We start from the raw sequence: 18,195 nt of genomic DNA, 5'->3' as shown, positions 1-18,195 counted from the left end.
TGAGTTTGGTATCAAAAAATTGGGCCCAAGACACTCAATCCAAACATTAATTTTGGATTACATTACATTATAAATTCATTCCTTTACGGTCCCCCAAATAGCCCCTTAATGTTAGGGTCTCCTATTATAATAGTTGAAATTCTTAATTATTACTAACTCATACTTAGTTACAGTAAAACTATTTGAAAATTTTTATTGTCTCCCGTGTTTACTATTTTGTAACCATCATCTCTCCTTATTTGTAATGTAGACTAAAATGGTTTTTTGTCCAAACACATAGTATTATAACTCAAACTAAAATAGTTTACACCTTAAACACATATTATATTACAATTCATTGACGGTAATAACTAGCAATTAGAATAATCAACTCAGCTCCATAAACAATCTTTATTTGGTGTACATAGTTGATTATGATAGTCTAAAATTAGAAATGTAAAGTATTTTAGTCTAAGATCCTTAAGATCCTTCATAACCTGTATCAGTGCCTATTCACTCTTCCTAATGCTATCGGAAAAATTGTTTTTGGGTGTTGATTTTGTTTAACATAAAGTTTTGAAGTATAGAATTTTGTATTATTATACAAGTAATGGTATGTTAAATACCATGTTTTGAAATAGAAATAAAAAGATTTGTAACATGTCATTTGATCTTCTTTTAACGGAAAAAACTTGAATTCACATATGTTTGGATTACTTAGGAAAAAAAAAAAATTCAAAAAATCATTTTTCTTCAAACGTTTTTGTATAAAAATTGTTTAAAATAAAAACATTAATATGTTTGATTATATTTTTTCAAACTTATTTTTATACACAAATTTGTTTGATTTCCCCACTTAAAGTGTTTCTATTATGTTAAATTATAAATACTTTCACATGTTGTATTTTTCTGTTTTTGTTTCTTTTTAGTATACAATCAATTGAGCGGGTTGTTAGAGTCAGTTGTAAAAGAAATTGACGAAATTGGCTGCCAGAGGTAGTTCTCGAAGGTGATCATTGTAGTTGATCGAAAGGAATGAAGACTCAAAATCGTGCATTCTAACCAACAACTTCCCCTAATGTGTGATAACAAGAGTGCTCCGAAGCCCGTCCAGATCCATCAACATATAAATGAACACAATCATCCAACAAATTACCATCACTGCATCTACGGCCAAACTAATCTGCCATGATTTTTTCAGCGGTACAATCTAATATTGTTAAGTCAAGCTGAGAATCTACTCACCTCAAATTTTCAAAATTCATGATAATTAAGTATTTATTATATTAGTTATATTATTTTTAAATAGGTATGAATAACACAAACTTGTATTGAATTGATGAGTATATATTTAAAATAGTTTTGATTGGTAGTAAAAATTGAACCACAAATCTTATAAAAAATTGAAACACAAGTTTATATGGTTTTCCCTTTTTTTTTTTTAATTTGATAACAATACAATTAAAAAACCAAGAAAATTGAACGATCTACGTAATTAATAATTATGTAGATTTGAGACACCAGAAAGATAAACCACTTAAGATTAGGAATTTATATGAAATAATTAATAATGATGTATTACATATAGCACATATTTATAACTCACAAATAATATCCGGTACATAACCCACAAATCATACCCATAGCCGTAAAAACATATAGCAACCCCTTGATTGCATCACATTGTTCTGTGATGATGGAGGCTACAACAACGACAAGTTCAACGGGTTTGTCGATGAACGATGACGATGATTGACTACAGTGAAGAATTGCACTGCTTGCATATGTTGACGACGACCACACCCTTCATCTTTGTTTTTTGAAATGTTTAGTATTGATGTTAAAATTCGGACAAGGGAATGCACTTAACATTCACGTGACATCAATAGTGAATTTATTTGAAGGAAAGAAAAATATAGCATTCAAAAAAAAAAAAAAAAAAATTGCACATTAGTGTGGTGTTTGCCACACACACTCCGACACGTGAGTCAGAGAGTGAAATAATGTGAAAGCTAAGAAATTTGAAAGTATGATTCAAATTATCTGATATAAAGCTATAATGATATATTCATAGAGGTGATTGACTTAAGTTGTTTGGATAGAATTTCAGAGTCCTTTTAAGATAATCATGCAACTTACCGAATTAAGGGGTGTGCTCTGTTACACGTTTGGCTAAGGTCAGTCTCGTCCTAGTCGAGGCCGAGGCCGAACATCTTCCTTTAAACCCATTTTGACTCTAGGGTGATGCTTTGAGCAAGAGCATGCGTAGAATATGCCCCATTAGCTATTTTGCTTAGCCCGGACGAGCACATTAATGTGGAGTTTAACATGAACTAACTCTCTCCTCTATGCCCATAGGATACTATATTTAGTCTAAACTTGGTATACTCGACCTTGTCACTTCTATCCTTATTTTATATCGATTATTCCAAAATCAATTATAATATTTAGGTTAATGAGATTTAGGGTCGAAATTAGGAGAAACTTTTTTTTGAAAAAATAAATTTGGAAGAGATTAATCATTAAACAATCAGAAACCCTTTTCTAAAAGTTAGATTTCAAGATTTTCTATACCAAACCAACTTAATTATTTCGTGAACTCATATTTTTAAAAGTTATTTTAGCAGTTGTTAAACACGTTGATTTTTTTAAATGATTTTTTTCTAAAGAAAATAAATATTTGAAAAATTAAACCAAATACATCTGTAAATTTACAATTTTATCCTTCGTTACTAAACATACCCATTAAAAAAAATAGATTGTATATTAAAAAATATACTCAAATAAAATAAAGATGCTTGTGTGGATCTTTCTCTTGTCATGTTGCCCATAACATCTTGAATTTATCATTGCCTAACACCATATAATCTACCGTTCTAAAATTGTGCGGCAAGAGTGGTGTAACTTATAATTTCAAATTTGTAATGATTTAGTCTTTATTGTAGAAATTATTGTGAAGATTTAATGAAAAATTTTACATAAATAAACTGACAAACTAATTAGAGACTCAATATTTGGAAGAGATTAATCATTAAACAATCAGAAACCATTTTTTAAAAGTTGATTTCAAGATTTTCTATACCAAACCAACTTAATTATTTCGTGAACTCATATTTTCAAAAGATATTTTGGCAGTTGTTAAACTCGCTGATTTTTTAAAAAGATTTTTTTCTAAAGAAAATAAATACTTGAAAAATTAAACCAAATACATTTGTAAATTTACAATGCGACTACCACCACTAACAATCTACTATGGCAACAATCACCACTAACTCTAGCGACAATCATCGTACTGACTAGCTCTAGCAACCAACTCCAGCAACTCTCTCTAACGACCAATTTTAGCAACTAACTCTACCTACCAATTTAGACAACTGTCTCTTAGTGACCACCTTCAACGATCAATTCCGACAGTCACCTCCTAGCAACTAACTCTGGTTGCGAACTCCAACAACGGTTAACTCCAAGAGGACAACTTTTTCAATTAACTTCGACTATCAACTGCGTTGATCACTTCAATGACCAACTCTAATATCCAATTTAATTGATTATATGCCAAAAAAAAGAAAAAAAAATCAAGCGATGAAAGGGTTTTTAAATACAACTTTGAAATTATTAATTCATAGTGTTTAATAGTAGTTCTTTTAGTAATTTGATATTAATATAATCACTTGAAATATATATCAAACCAAACCAACTTGCATATAAAAATATTTTTGAGAAAATATAATTAAGCATAGGACTGTTTTTTATTTTAAATTATTTCTATAAAAATTGTTTAAATGAAAATGAGTTGAAAAAAATACTTTTTTTTCTTAAAAGAATCCAAACAAATTCTTAATATTATTAGTAATCTTAAACATTCAAACGCAGTGATAAAAATGAAAAATATTTACTTTCCGGACACTTTTGTAATTTGGGTCTAAGAAAGGCTATTATTTACGTTGTTATCCGAAGATTTAAACATAGGACTGTTTTTTATTTTAAATTATTTCTATAAAAATTGTTTAAATGTTCTAACTATGAGTTGAAAAAAATACTTTTTTTTCTTAAAAGAATCCAAACAAATTCTTAATATTATTAGTAATCTTAAACATTCAAACGCAGTGATAAAAATGAAAAATATTTACTTTCCGGACACTTTTGTAATTTGGGTCTAAGAAAGGCTATTATTTACGTTGTTATCCGAAGATTTAAACAAAATTTTATGAAGACTTTTCAGAGATGTTTTCAATTAATTTATATATTTTGATATTTTTAGTTCTAACTATGAGACAAGAATCGAACTATAAATTGAAAGGTTAGTAGGTTATAAATTCCTAATTTAAAATGTAAATAATGCATGGCCGCCATTACTTTATTACTACTGTAAAGTTTGTTTCTTATTTGTCCTTTCTAATTGATTGCTGATTTTAAGGCTCAAATCATTTTAATTGACCTCCCAATTTCCTCTCTTATCATTAGTTTTTTAAACTTTATTCTGTCCTTTATACTTTCTAGAACACTATTAATGATGATCAACTTCTACATCATCAATCACATTGTTAATATCTATTTTCTAATTTCAAAAAGTAATTCTTTTTTATGTAAATTGCAGATTTCTTTTAAACTTCTGATTAAATGACGAAATTTCTTACTCTCAAATTTCTGAAATTATTTTTAATTAAAAAGAATATAGTGATAGATAGAAATAGACATCATTAAACATCTATTAGTATTAACATCTCTATCAGTATTTATCATTAGAGATAGTGACATTATGTTATATTCGTAAATAAATTGATTCATTTTCCTATATTGAAAAACGATCCTAAACTTTATTGCTTTGATTTTTTTTTTAGTATAATAATTCCGCTTTTTTTTTTCCTTGTTCCATGTTGATTGTATCCTTTGCTAAAAGATCACTCAATAAGAAATCAATATAAAACTTAATAATTAGCAATCAAATTCAAATATGGATATTCTTAGGAATTAAATAGAAACTGAACGAATTTACCCATGAGTTTTGCATTTGGTAGCATTATTTGAATACTAACTAAAAGTAGACATTGGACCTATTATTTATTAAAAATATATATATTTTAATTATTTAATTATTAAAAATTTAAATCTTTTATTATTTTTATTCTCTTCTTCTCTCTTCCCCATCTTTCTCCTTCCCTCTTCCCAACCTTCTACCTTTCTCATGGCTGATATTACCACCAGCCTAAGAAGTACAGAAACATGATACAAATATGATACGATACGGCGATACATTAATTTCTAAAAAACTAAGATACGAATACGTTGAAGATACGTTATATATATATATATATATATGTCTAATTAATTGTTATAATACTTATTTTAAGTTAGAATAAAATAGATTCAAGAAGAGAGTGAAAACTTAAAAAAAAAAAAAACAATAACGTCGAGTGATTGTTGAGCAACTAGAGTAGATGGTAGTAAAGAATAGAAGATGAAGAATAAAGTTCAGGATGAAGGGAGTGTGAATCATGATTTAAATAATGAGAGAGAAAGGAAGAATGAAGATTTAATTAAGTTTCAGATTTTGTTTTTTTTTTATGTTTTATTATTTTAAATTTATTTTGTTTTGGATTGTTTAATTTAAGTGGACTTTTATGTTTGAAAGTGATTTTAAAATGGTTGAAATCACTTTTGTCATTTTCAAAATCTGTGAAACATATTTAATTCTTCAAAACTAATTTTGATGATATGAAAATTGCATTTAGAAGTGTAAAATTGAAAACTAAATTAATTTTGAGTAATTAAAAATGTGTTTCCGAGTGATTTTAAAAACAAAAAAAGTGATTTTCGATGATTTTAAAATCACTCCTAAACATGCACTAAAATAAAATAGGTTGTGGGTAGATTTTTTAAATGATTGGGCTTAAATTTGAAAAAAAAAATCAACCCACGTATCCCTTCACGTATCTGGAAGCAGATACGCGTATCTGAAAATTAAAAAAAAAAAATCAGATACTTCAAATCACGTATCGGACATATATCTGGACGTATCTGTATCGTATCCGTATCTGATACTGATTCTCTGCACAATTAGAAGTATTTGTGCTTCCTAGCCACCAGCTGTTATTTGTCATTTGCACTCACCTTTAGAAATGAATTTACATCCACTCAAAATCACACTCCCATTATAGTCTTGAACAGTCACTCTTCCCTTTCTTGTAAAGACCAAACCGCATCTACATTCAACTTCTAACTCCCTTTAGACACAGAGACCATCGAGAAGGCACATGGACCAAGGCAAGGGTAACTCAAGATCATATGAGACCTTAGACAGAACTTTGATAGAGAGGCCTCTATATAGAAAATATTATCTAAAATTTATTTTCTTGCTTTTTGAGATGCAAAATATGTATTAAATTTTGATCATTTAAGTTCATTAATATATCCTTTTCAATGGATAATATAGTCAATCCATTTAATTTTTCTTGCGACATAGTTGACTTTAAGTAAGATTTAATTAATTTTAATTTTGAAAAGCTTCTTTTAGCAGAAGCAACCATTACTAGTATTGTTAATAATATTCTATTAGCAATATGTGTATTTGGAAAAATATTTATATTTTTTGTATAATTTAATATTTTAATAGGATAATCAATCTCATTTTGCAAGACTTCTCTTAATATTTTTAATTCAAAAAATAAATTTAAACTGTTAATGTCAGAAAATGTATCATGTTTTAATATATTTTTAAGATTAATATAATATCTTTTCAAATTATCATCATCTAATGACTTTCAAATTTTCATATCAAATAAGAAGCTAAAGATATTTTTGTACACTTGAAATTGTTCAAATCTACATTTAAGTGAAAAAAATTGTTTGATCTATAATATAGTAAAAGTAATCAATTCTAGAAGAATCTTCAGATGATTTTGTTTCTTCAATGTCAACATTTTCATCAAATTTCTTTTTTTCTTTTAATCGTTCTTTTTCACGAATATTGATTGAATTTCCATATCATTTACAATTTCTTCAGCTGAAATCATAGCATTTGTGAATCAATTTTCTCTATATTTTTCTAAAAATGAAATTAAACTTTTCAAGTGATCTAAAGCAACATTAATATGCATATCTTTATATTGTAAGACTTTATTCACATAATTTACAGCAAATAAGATATCATACCATATAGTCATGCCTAACAAGAATTCAAAATTTTCAAATTCATAAGTAACTAAACAATTAGCTTCATGTTTCACTTTAGGATCTTCACTTGTTTCTCCTAATTTTAATAAAATGTCCCCTTATTTTGAGGCGTTTGAAATCTTATTGTTTTAACAATTTCAACTCAACTTTCCCATCTTGTTTGTGACAGTAGTTTGATAGTTAAGTGGTTATGTGATCTAGCAAAAGTTTCTATCATTTTGTATATGAAGAAAATAAAAAATAAATATGTTGCACAACTCAAAAAAATGTCATAGCTCTATAACTTGAGTTAGTCATGTCAGAAAGTACTTTGAGATTATAACGGCCATAAGGTGTATAAAATGCCCTAGGATTTATTTCCAATAATTTTTTTTGTATATCTTGTTTTTTTTCTTCCATATTAGATCATTGTCATATCATTGTCCTCTTATATTCAATATATCAAGTTTAAGATCCTTAATTGTGTTTATAAGCACATTTAATAAACATTTTCCATTAATTTCTTCAACTTTTAAAATTCTAAAAAACATTCTTCTATTTTTATTGGACTTGTTGAAATATCAACACATCTCAATATAAGAGACATTTGTTCTTGATGACTTACATCAAGTGTACGCTCTAATATAACCGAAAAATTTTCCTTCTTTATTTTTTTGCAATAATTATATTTTTTATTTCAAGTCCTAATAATTGTATGAGTTCATTTTGTATATTATGTGCAAGATAATGATAATGAATTTCTTTATTTTTAATACAACGAACATATTCTTGCGTTATTGGGTCAAATTCAACAATCATTTCAATTAAGCTTAAAAAATTTCCATTGTTTTTTTTTGATAAATTTTCTCATTACTTCCTCGAAATGTTAAATTATTTTTAGCAAGATTTTTAATAACAACAATAATTTGTGATAGTGCTTTATTCCAATGTTCTTTTTCTTTATTAATTAATTCTTGAACATATTTGACAATTGTTTTATTTTTTAACAATTTAATTTATAAATCAACCCAAACATTCATATTAGATAAGTGTTAGTTACTAGTTTGATGATTGTTAAGTCAAGAACTAAAATTTTTCCAATCATTAACTTCTTCATTAGCCAATTGAACTGTATTAGATTTAGTACCAAATAACTTACAATAAAAACAATAAACTTTGTCAAAATCCTTTGAGTAAACTAGCAAATTTCTATCATGTTTTTGACCACTAGATAATTTTTTAGTATAATGAATATTAGAAAAATGTCTAGAATTTTCATCTTTTGGAAAAATTAAATGACTCTTTCTAATGTGACTTTTTTCTACCAATAGGTCAATTAATTTAGAATCAATATTTTTCCATATTCCTGGATCATGTATATTATATTCAAACTGCACCGTACATGTCTCATATCATTACTAATATCATCATTGTTCTCTTTTTTCACTTTCCCCCTCGCTCTCTAAATTTTTGTCTGTTCAAGTTTTTTTTATCACATGGTTCATTTTCAACCATATAATTATCTACTATTTTTGTTTCATCTTTTGATTTGTCTATACTCATCATTTCTTCTATTATTTCATCCGTTTCATTACTTTTACTTCCAACAACAAATTTATCGAGTGCAAACTTTTTAGATTCAATAAATTTTTCTAATCTTTTTTTCTTCTTGTGCTTTTCATATCCAGATTCATATTTTCTAGTAGACATATTGATATTGTAAGTATGCAGATATAAACAAATCTTAGATGTTAAGATATCAAACAATCATTAATATGAAATGTTTTTTTTTTCAAAAAAAGTAAAAGAATTTGAACAAAACAACCTGGAACTTTGAAGCAGCTGGATTGAGTTGAGAACATGATTTCTACTCTAGCAATTGATAATCAAACTTGGACTTGTGAGGCCACACAAAATATGGATGAAAATCTAAGAGATGAGAGAGATTTAGAGAGGGAGAGAATTCAACTTAAAATGAATCTAACTTCATACTTAATATATTTACGAGGGAAACTAGGAGAGTTATTGTTTTGAAAAAATAAATAAATAATAAGAAATATGAAAGGTTTTCAACATTCCAATGTAAACTTATGAGAGTTTTGAGGGAGTTATATTAATAGTTGAAATTTTTAAGCAAAATTTGAAAGAAATTATGAATAAGATAAAAGGTTAACAAATTTGAAATGTCAACCGATCAAAATTGAGAGAGTTTATGAGTTCATTTATTATGTATCTTTTTCAGTAGTCCGTATTTTCAATATTATAAGAAAAATTTTATAAAAAGTAACAAGTATATTATTTTATATTTAAAATTTAATTTCATTAAAAATTAAATTATATATATGTGTGTGTAATAAGGCCTATCTAAAATGGGACCCTAGACAATTGCCTCACTCGACTGTAGTTTAAGCAAGTTCTAGACCAAGGAAGAGTGAAACTCGAAGCAACACTCGTCAACTAGCCACAGTTCTCACCTCCAAAATTCAAAAGAAGAGAATCTATACCGATTGTGAGGGAAGCAAAACTACGGGCAACCATCCAGAAGAAAATCTTGTTTCTCAAGTTCCAAAGGCTCCATAGGATGATTATCCTGCAATCCAAATCCTACCTCAGTCCCTCCAATCTTAAACCTTCCAGTAATTCAAAGGAGGCCACCTACACCTGATAACACCAAACAAGCTAAGATAAGAAAGAGATAAATAGACCACAATTTTTTTAGGGAACTTACACTCCCACGTGATATGACATGTCGTCTTTTGAAAAGATCTACAAAAATCGCACAAAAGATTTAGTACGATTGAAATTTGTTGTTATATAAAATAATCTGTAAATGTAGTCAAAGAACTTTGATTCCATTTTTAATGCTTTCTATCATCAGTTAGATTTATTTCTTTTTTAGAAAAAGAACTTATTATTAGTGTAGCGATGGGTCACAGGTCGCTTTATTTGGTAAAGGCTATCTCTTAGTATTCTCCATATGGAAGATTAAATGAATGTAACTACTCCCATAGATAAGAGAAGATCGTGATGCCATAACAAATTCTTAGAAAATATTTTTGTAATAAGATATGAGCCAAATTGGATAAACTAATATCAGATGGTTTGTTATAGGGGGTTTTTTAAGTTTGATTGGATTGAAACACTTTTAAACCTAACTCAATTGTTTGAATTCTAAATTTCTTCAACCAAAACAACCTTTATTAAATCAACGAACTCAATCCAATCCAACCATAAAACATTTGAATTAGGTTGGTTCGGATTATCCAGGTCATTATTTAAAATTTTGTCTTAAAAAGAAGTAACAAGTTAATATGTGAAAGAATTTGTTTGATTATTTTTACATAGAATCAGATTAGCATATCAATTTTCATTTATATTATAAAAATTTTATTTCCATGGTGTTAAAAAATAATAATTGTCGGAAAACAAATAATCTAAAAAATTATTAAATTAATTAAAGTTAAAATTAATATATGTATATATAATTATACTGAAAGTTTAAAAAAAAAAAAAAAAAAAAACTACACATTTTAAAACTAATAATAAGTTCACATTATTTTAAGTAAACTCAAGAACCAACCCAACTCATAAAATTTTAATTTATTTGAATCTAACCCAACCCAAATGAGTTGATAATACAACTAAAACGGGACATGTTGGGCTAGGTTGATCAGATTTTCAGGGTCATCGAATTTTTTTAACACCATTAGTTTGTTATAAACTCCATTATATATCAATAAAAATGATATTTTTCTCTCTCCCTTCTGCATGTTTATCAAAAAACTTCATTTTTTCATAACTTTGTATCTCAAACACATACTTTCTAACAATCACAAATTAATTCCGAATTTCATAACTCAACTCAGGGCCCCAAACACCTCTCACATAGAATGATAGAGATGTTTTCTAACTCTCTCTCATCTCACTTTTTAAGAATCAAGCAAAAGTTTTTCTTGGAATTGTTTTATTAAAAAAACTTAATAGATAATTTTTTTTTTTAGAAAAATTCCAATTATATTGTAAATTCTTCTATATATATTTAATTTGTCGGGACATTAGTGAAGGAACTCATTTTAAGAGATTCTTGAGCGAAAGCAGATAGTCCAAATTCCATTTTTATATTTAAAACTAAATTTACAGTAAACATACAAAATATGCATTCATAAACAAATTACAGCATGCTTGAAAGAAGAAAATGATTCAAGAGATATTACCTTTGAAGAACCTTTCTTCTTGTAAATCCCTCGAATACAGCAAAAAAACTTGAAGACCCTCTTCAAGAACTTCTCGAACCAAAAGGAGACACTACCATAGGGAGTCTTTGGTATTCTCAGGGTGAAAACCTAGGAGTGGTGGGCTCTGGCTATTTTGGTTTGGAGGGTTTGTTTGAGTTTGGAGGAGGAAGAAGATTGAAGAAGACAGAATGTTTCTGTCATGTTCAATCGTCTAGCAAAAGCCTTCAAAATTGTGTAGTCTCTTGTGTTGTCTAGTTTTTTTAAGGATGAAGAGAAACTAATTTCTTTTATTTCTTTTGCCACAAAACCCAATAACCACCCACTAAGATTGTTGGATAGAAAATAAGATAGTTATTATTAAAAAATAATATAATAATATAAATAAATATGATAACTAACTTATCATATCTTATTTATATTAAACTATATGTTATATCAAATATAACATATAACCTATAGTTTTAATATTGTATCATATACAATATAAACTACAGTTCTTTTGCTCTATTTTATGGCATTTAATATAAATCATATTTATATTAAATTTAACAACTATGAATTACATTCATAGAAAATATATTTGAATCTCATTCAAATATTTATTTCCTCCAATTAAATTGTTATGTATCAAATACATTATAACAATTATATCATATATAATTCTACTGCTATCACTCTTATCCTAAAGAGGTAGAGAGCTGAACGTATGGAGGAGTTTCGTCCTATTTCTTGTTGCAATGTTGTGTATAAGTGTATCTCGACGATCTCAGCTGAGAGATTGCGGTTGTGGTTGCCTGCTTTCATCAGTGGTAACTAGTCTGTGTTTGTTCCGGGTAGGTCGATTTTCGAAAATATATTATTGTGTCAGGAGCTTGTGGGGGGCTATAAGAAGGGCAGAGGGAAGCCGCATTGTGTGTTGAAGATAGACCTTCGAAAGGCATATGATTCGGTAAATTGGGATTTTCTGTTTGGTGTGTTGCTGGCTATAGGTACGCCCCTTCAGTTTATTAGTTGGGTGAGGGCTTGTGTTACTTCACCTATGTTCTCTGTGATGGTTAATGGTTCTCTTGAGAGGGGTTTTTTCTGGTAGGAATGGGTTGAGGCAGGGGGATCCGTTGTCTCCTTTTTTGTTTGTGATGGTGATGGAGGTCTTGTCTAGGTTGTTGAATAATCCTCATGTGTGGTTTAGGTTTCATAATCGGTGTGAGCGTGTGGGCCTAACTCATTTGGTTTTTGCAGACGATTTGATGATTTTTTATGTAGCTGAGAGAGATTTTTTAGAGTTTGTGAGGTAGGTCCTGGCAGATTTTACAGGGTTGTCTGGGTTAGTTGCTAATGTTGGAAAGAGTTCCATGTTTGTTGGGGGTGTGGAGTCTGGGGAGGAGGAGAAACTAGCTACGTTTATGGATTTCTCTCTTGGTTCGCTACCTGTTAGGTACCTGGGTTTAACTTTATTGGTGGGTCGGTTGAGGGTTAAGGATTGGGCTCCTTTGATTCAGAGGATTACAGCTCGTATTAGAAGCTGGGCAGCGCGATCCCTCTCTTTTGCTGGGAGGTTACAGCTTGTTAGGTCTGTCTTACAATCCTTTCAGGTGTTTTGGTGTAGCATCTTCGTGTTGCCTGCATGTGTAACTCATGAGGTTAATCGTCTGTTATGTAGTTATTTATGAAAGGGTATTGCGGTGAGTTGGAGTGGTGCACGGGTGGCGTGGGATGAGGTGTGTGTGTCGTTGGACGAGGGGGGGTTGGGTGTGAAGCATGTGGCATCTTGGAACCAGGCTGCTATTATGAAGCTGCTCTGGTTTCTCTTAATTAAATCGGGTTCATTATAGGTGGTGTGGGTGGAGGCTCATGTTTTACGTGGACGATTTTTGTGGGTTGTTCGGAGTGAGGTTATGAAGTCTTGGTGCTTGAGGGCTATCTTGCAAAATAGAAATAGATTCAAGCATTTGGTTCATTTGATGGTTGGCGATGGTCGGTCTTGTTTTGTTTGGTGGGGTCCTTGGCTTCAGAAGGGTGCGATTTTGGATTTATATGGGTCTACGGTGGTTTATGAAGCAGGGAGTAGTTTGAAGGTGCGATTGTCGGAATTCATGGATAGTGAGGGAGGTTGGAGTTGGCGTACAGTGTCTTGGGAGCTTCTTGAGATCTGGGGTCTTATTCAGGCAATGGGGCCTAAGGTGAAAAGGGAAGATTATTGGGTGTGGGTGCCGGATGCGAGTGGTCGATTTTCTATCGCTAGTGCATGGGAGAGTTTGCGTCCTCGTCGTCCTAGGGTGTCTTAGGCTAGTATTTTGTGGGTGAGGGGTGGTGTTCTGTGTCACTCCTTCTGTGCGTGGTTAGCTGTGAGGGATAGGTTGGGTATGCAGGATTGATTGAGGAGTTAGGGTGTGTTGTCAGAGAGGGGTGCCTTCTGTGTGGAGGAGGTGTGGAGTCACGAGATCATTTATTTTTTGAGTGCGGGTTTAGAAGAAAGGTGTGGTCTGGTGTGTTGCGTCAGTTGGGCTTGTCACATCAGGTGACTGGTTGGGGTGTGGAGTTGAGTTGGTTGTGTCGAGTGGGGTCGGGTAAGGGCCACTTGATCACCCTACAGTGGCTTTTGTTTCAGTTGTCTCATTGGGGCAGAACTCTAGAATCTAAAATGAGGGGTTACACTTACAAGAAATCTTTAGCAAGTTTAACAATTTCTCGACCGAACAATAGGGACTGATAGTTACAGTAACAAGGAGTTATTCTGTCTATTGGCTGAGATCGTTTCATTTCAGTGAAAGGACACTTGATCACCCTACAGTGGCTTTTGTATTGTCTTACCGAAACACCATTGCAAATAGATGTCACTTAGGATGCATTAGATTATTTTGCTAAATTTGATTGGTTTTTCCAAATGGGTTAATGTATAGTATACTAATATAAATCATTTGTATGGTTTAAGCAATTTATTAATTATGACTTCCGCGACACTTAATTTGCTTACTGGCGACAAACGTACGGCGAAAATTATACAACATAGAAAAACACAATCAACACAATTTTAATTATTGATGACCTCCGTTTTGTCCTTATGGGGGATTTTCCTCCTATTCCTATTGAAAATGTTGCTCGAAATATTCGAGAAGCATAGAATGATGGTCACGGACAAACGAGAAGGCCCATGTGTATATTTTGGCAAGCCTTTCAGAAGTCTTGGCCAAGAAGCATGAGCCCATGATCACTGCCCATGAGATCATGGAGTTCCTGCGGGGGAGGTTCAAACAACTGTTCGCACAAACTCAGGCACGACACTCTAAAACAAATCTTCAATGTTGTATGCAAGAAGAGACATTTGTTAGAGAACACGTTCTCAACATGAAGGTCCACTTCAACATGGAGGAGATGAATGGGTTTATCATTGATGAAGCTAATCAGGTTAACTTCATTTTGGAATCTTTACCTGAAAGTTTCTAAAGTTTCGTAGAAATGCTGTTATGAATAGGATTGACTACAACCTGTCCACCTTGCTTAATGAGCTTCAGATTTTTTAGTCCTTGATGAAAAGCATGGAACAAAAGGGAGAGGCAAATGTTGCCTCATCCTAAAAAAATTCTACGAAGGATTATCCTCTAGAACTAAGTTTGTGCCTTCTTCTTCTGGCACCAAAAAGTGGAAGAAGAAAAAAGGTGGAAAGGAGAAAGTTAACCCACCAACTGCTGCCCAGAAGGGCAAGAAGGCCAAGACTGTAAAAGCAATTTGTTTCTATTGCAACCATGAGGGACCGTGGAAAAGGAACTATCCTAAATACTTGGCAGAAAATAAGAAGGCTAAGCAAGGTAAATCTAATTTACTTGTATTGGAGACTTGTTTAATGGAGAATGATTATTTAACTTGGATAATTGATTCAGGCGCCACTAACCATGTTTGTTCTTCATTTTAGGGAATTAGTTCCTGGCAGCAACTAGAATCTAGGGAGATGAAAATACATCGTCTCAGCTATAGTAGTGGGAGGGTTCAGACTCTACTTACACAAATTTTATATTTTATTAGATAATGTATATGTGGTTCCGATTTTGTAAAGGAACCTAATTTCTGTAAAATATCTTCTTGAACAACATTATTCTCTTAATTTTTAAGTAATACAAGAATGGAGTATTAATTTGTTGTGCTAATCTTGAAAATAATTTGTATATGCTAAGACCGTTAGCAATTAAAGCCCTCCTTAACACTGGAATATTTAAAATTGTAGTAACTCAAAATAAAAGACTTAAAATTTCTTCTAAAGAAAATGCCCGTCTTTGGCACCTAAGGTTAGGACAAATCAATCTCAATAGAATTGAGAGATTGGTTAAGAATGGACTTCTAAGCGAGTTAGAAAAAAATTCTTTACCTGTGTATGAGTCATGCCTTGAAGGCAAAATGACTAAAGATCTTTTACTGGAAAATGTCATAGGGCCAAAGAACCCTTAGAACTTGTACATTCAGACCTCCGTGGTCCAATGAATGTTAAATCAAGAGGAGAATTTGAATATTTCATCACTTTTACTGGTGATTATTCAAGATATGGGTATGTTTATTTAATGCAACATAAGTCTAAAGCTTTTGAAAATTCAAAGAGTTTAAGGCTGAAGTTGAAAATGCATTAAATAAAACAATTAAGACATTTCGATCTGATCTCGGTAGAGAGTTTTTGGATCTTACATTCTAGAACTATTTGATAGAACATAGAATTGTATCCCAACTCTTAGTACATGGTGCACCTTAGCATAATGGTGTATTAGAAAGGATAAATCGAACCCTGTTGGACATGGTTTGGTCTATGATAAGTTATGCATCCCTACGGGACTCGTTTTGGCATTATGCTGTACAGACTGCAATATATATTTTGAACTTTATTCCATCCAAGAGCGTTACCAAAAGAACCTTTGGAATTATGGAATGGTCGTAAAGGTAGTTTACACCATTTTAGGATCTGGGGTTGCTCAGCATATGTGCTTGAGGCAAATCCTAAGAAACTAGAACCTCGTTCAAAATTGTGCCTATTTGTAGGCTATTCGAAAGGAATTAGAGGTAATTACTTTTACTATCCTAAAGAAAATAAAGTGTTTGTATCGATAATGCAACATTTCTAAAGGAAAACCACATTAGGGAGCATAAGCCCCGCAGTAAGATTGTGTTGAATGAAATTTCCAAGGAAACTACTGAACCTTCAACAAGAGTTGTTGAAGAACCCAACACCTCAACAAGAGTTATTGAAGTTTGATCATCGAATAGGTTAGATCCACCTCAAGTGTTGAGAGAGCCTCGACGTAATGGGAGGGTTGCGAGCCCACCTGTCCGTTACATGGATTTAACAAAAATCCTAGCTATGGTAGTTGACGAAGATATTAAGGATCCATTTTCCTACAAGAAGGCAATGAAGGATGTTGACAGAGATGAGTGGATCAAAGCTATGGATCTTGAAATGGAGTCTATGTACTTTAACTCTGTTTGGGTTCTTGTAGATTAACCAGATGAGGTAAAACCTAGAGGTTGCAAATGGATCTACAAGAGAAAACGGGATGTTGATGGAAAGGTGTAAAGCTTCAAGGCTAGACTTGTGACAAAGGGTTATACCCAAGTTGAGGGAGTCGATTATGAGGAGATTTTTTCACCTGTTGCTATGTTGAAGTCTATACAGATTCTTCTGTCTATTGCCTCATATTATGACTATAAGGTCTGCCAAATGAACGTCAAGATTGCCTTTCTAAATGGCAATCTTACGCAGACCATTTATATGGAGCAACCTAAGGGATTCATAACCCAAGGTCAAGAGTAAAAGGTTTGCAGGCTTAATCGACCCATCTATGGATTGAAGCAAGCTTCTCGATCTTGAAATATAAGATTTGGTACTACAATCAAATCTTAGGCTTTGATCAAAATGTTGATAAGCCTTGTGTTTACAAGAGAATCATCAACAGTTTAGTAGCTTTTCTAGTGCTGTATGTAGACGATATCCTACTCATTAGGAACGATGTAGATCCTACTCATTAGGAACGATGTAGATCTACTAACTGAAATTAAGAATTAGTTAGCAACCCAATTTCAAATGAAAGATTTGGAAGAGGCACAATTTATTATGGGTATTCAGATCTTTAGAGATTGAAAGAACAAAATGCTAGCTCTGTCTCTGGTATCGTACATGGCAAAATGCTTGTCAAATTTTCAACGCAAAACTCCAAGAAGGGTTTACTGCCTTTCAGGCTTGGAGTTATATCACCTCAAGAAGTTGAGGGAATGAGATGGATGCCCTATGTATCGGCTGTTGGCAGCTTGATATATGCGATGTTATATACTAGACTTGACATCTGCTATGCGGTAGAAATAGTCAATAGATATCAGTCTAATCCAGGATTTGATCACTAAACCGTCGTTCAGAACATCCTCAAGTATCTACTGAGAACGAGGAACTACATGTTTGTGTATGGTTATAAGGATTTAATCCTTACAAGATACATGGACTTTGATTTCTAGACTGATAAGGATTCTAGGAAATCCACATCAAGATCAGTGTTCACTCTTAACAGAGGAGCAATAGTCTAGAGGAGCACTAAGTAGTGGTACATTGCTGTTTCCACCATGGAGGCTGAGTACGTAGCAGCTTATGAAGCTTCTTAGGAAGTTATGTGGCTCGGGAAATTCCAGACTTATTTAGAGGTGATTCTAGACACATCAAAGCTCATCACTCTTTATTATGATAATATTGGTGTTGTGGCTAATTTTCGAGAGCCTTGGAGTCACAAATGCAGGAAACACATAGAGCGGAAGAATCATCTCATCTGAGAGATTGTGCATTAAGGGAACGTAGTCACGTAGATAG

At 31.6% G+C, this 18,195-nt stretch overlaps 1 protein-coding gene across 1 annotated transcript; it reads left to right on the top strand.

Annotated features, from left to right (window-relative positions):
* The first annotated feature begins 12,072 nt into the window (after positions 1-12,072).
* LOC150032659 (uncharacterized) lies at positions 12,073-13,651 on the top strand. The gene is made up of 6 exons (XM_090306972.1): positions 12,073-12,175; positions 12,356-12,452; positions 12,556-12,657; positions 12,802-12,958; positions 13,040-13,084; positions 13,199-13,651. Exons 1-6 carry the CDS (start codon positions 12,073-12,075, stop codon positions 13,649-13,651), a joined length of 957 nt encoding a protein of 318 aa, XP_090163098.1.
* The last annotated feature ends 4,544 nt before the right edge of the window (positions 13,652-18,195 follow it).

The sequence above is a fragment of the Benincasa hispida genome, chromosome 11 (genome assembly GCF_027475165.1).
Source record: "Benincasa hispida cultivar pf3 chromosome 11, pf3_genome.v1.1, whole genome shotgun sequence".
Lineage (NCBI taxonomy): Eukaryota > Viridiplantae > Streptophyta > Magnoliopsida > Cucurbitales > Cucurbitaceae > Benincasa > Benincasa hispida.
This window is presented reverse-complemented; position numbering and strand designations above follow the sequence as displayed.

Excerpts from the sequence above, each read along its gene's own strand:
- LOC150032659 (XM_090306972.1), top strand. The coding sequence starts at position 12,073 with ATGGAGGAGTTTCGTCCTATTTCTTGTTGCAATGTTGTGTATAAGTGT. Across the intron at positions 12,176-12,355 it reads GTTGCCTGCTTTCATCAGTG|GTACGCCCCTTCAGTTTATT; the intron begins GTAACTAGTCTG and ends TGCTGGCTATAG. Across the intron at positions 12,453-12,555 it reads CTTGAGAGGGGTTTTTTCTG|GTTTCATAATCGGTGTGAGC; the intron begins GTAGGAATGGGT and ends TGTGTGGTTTAG.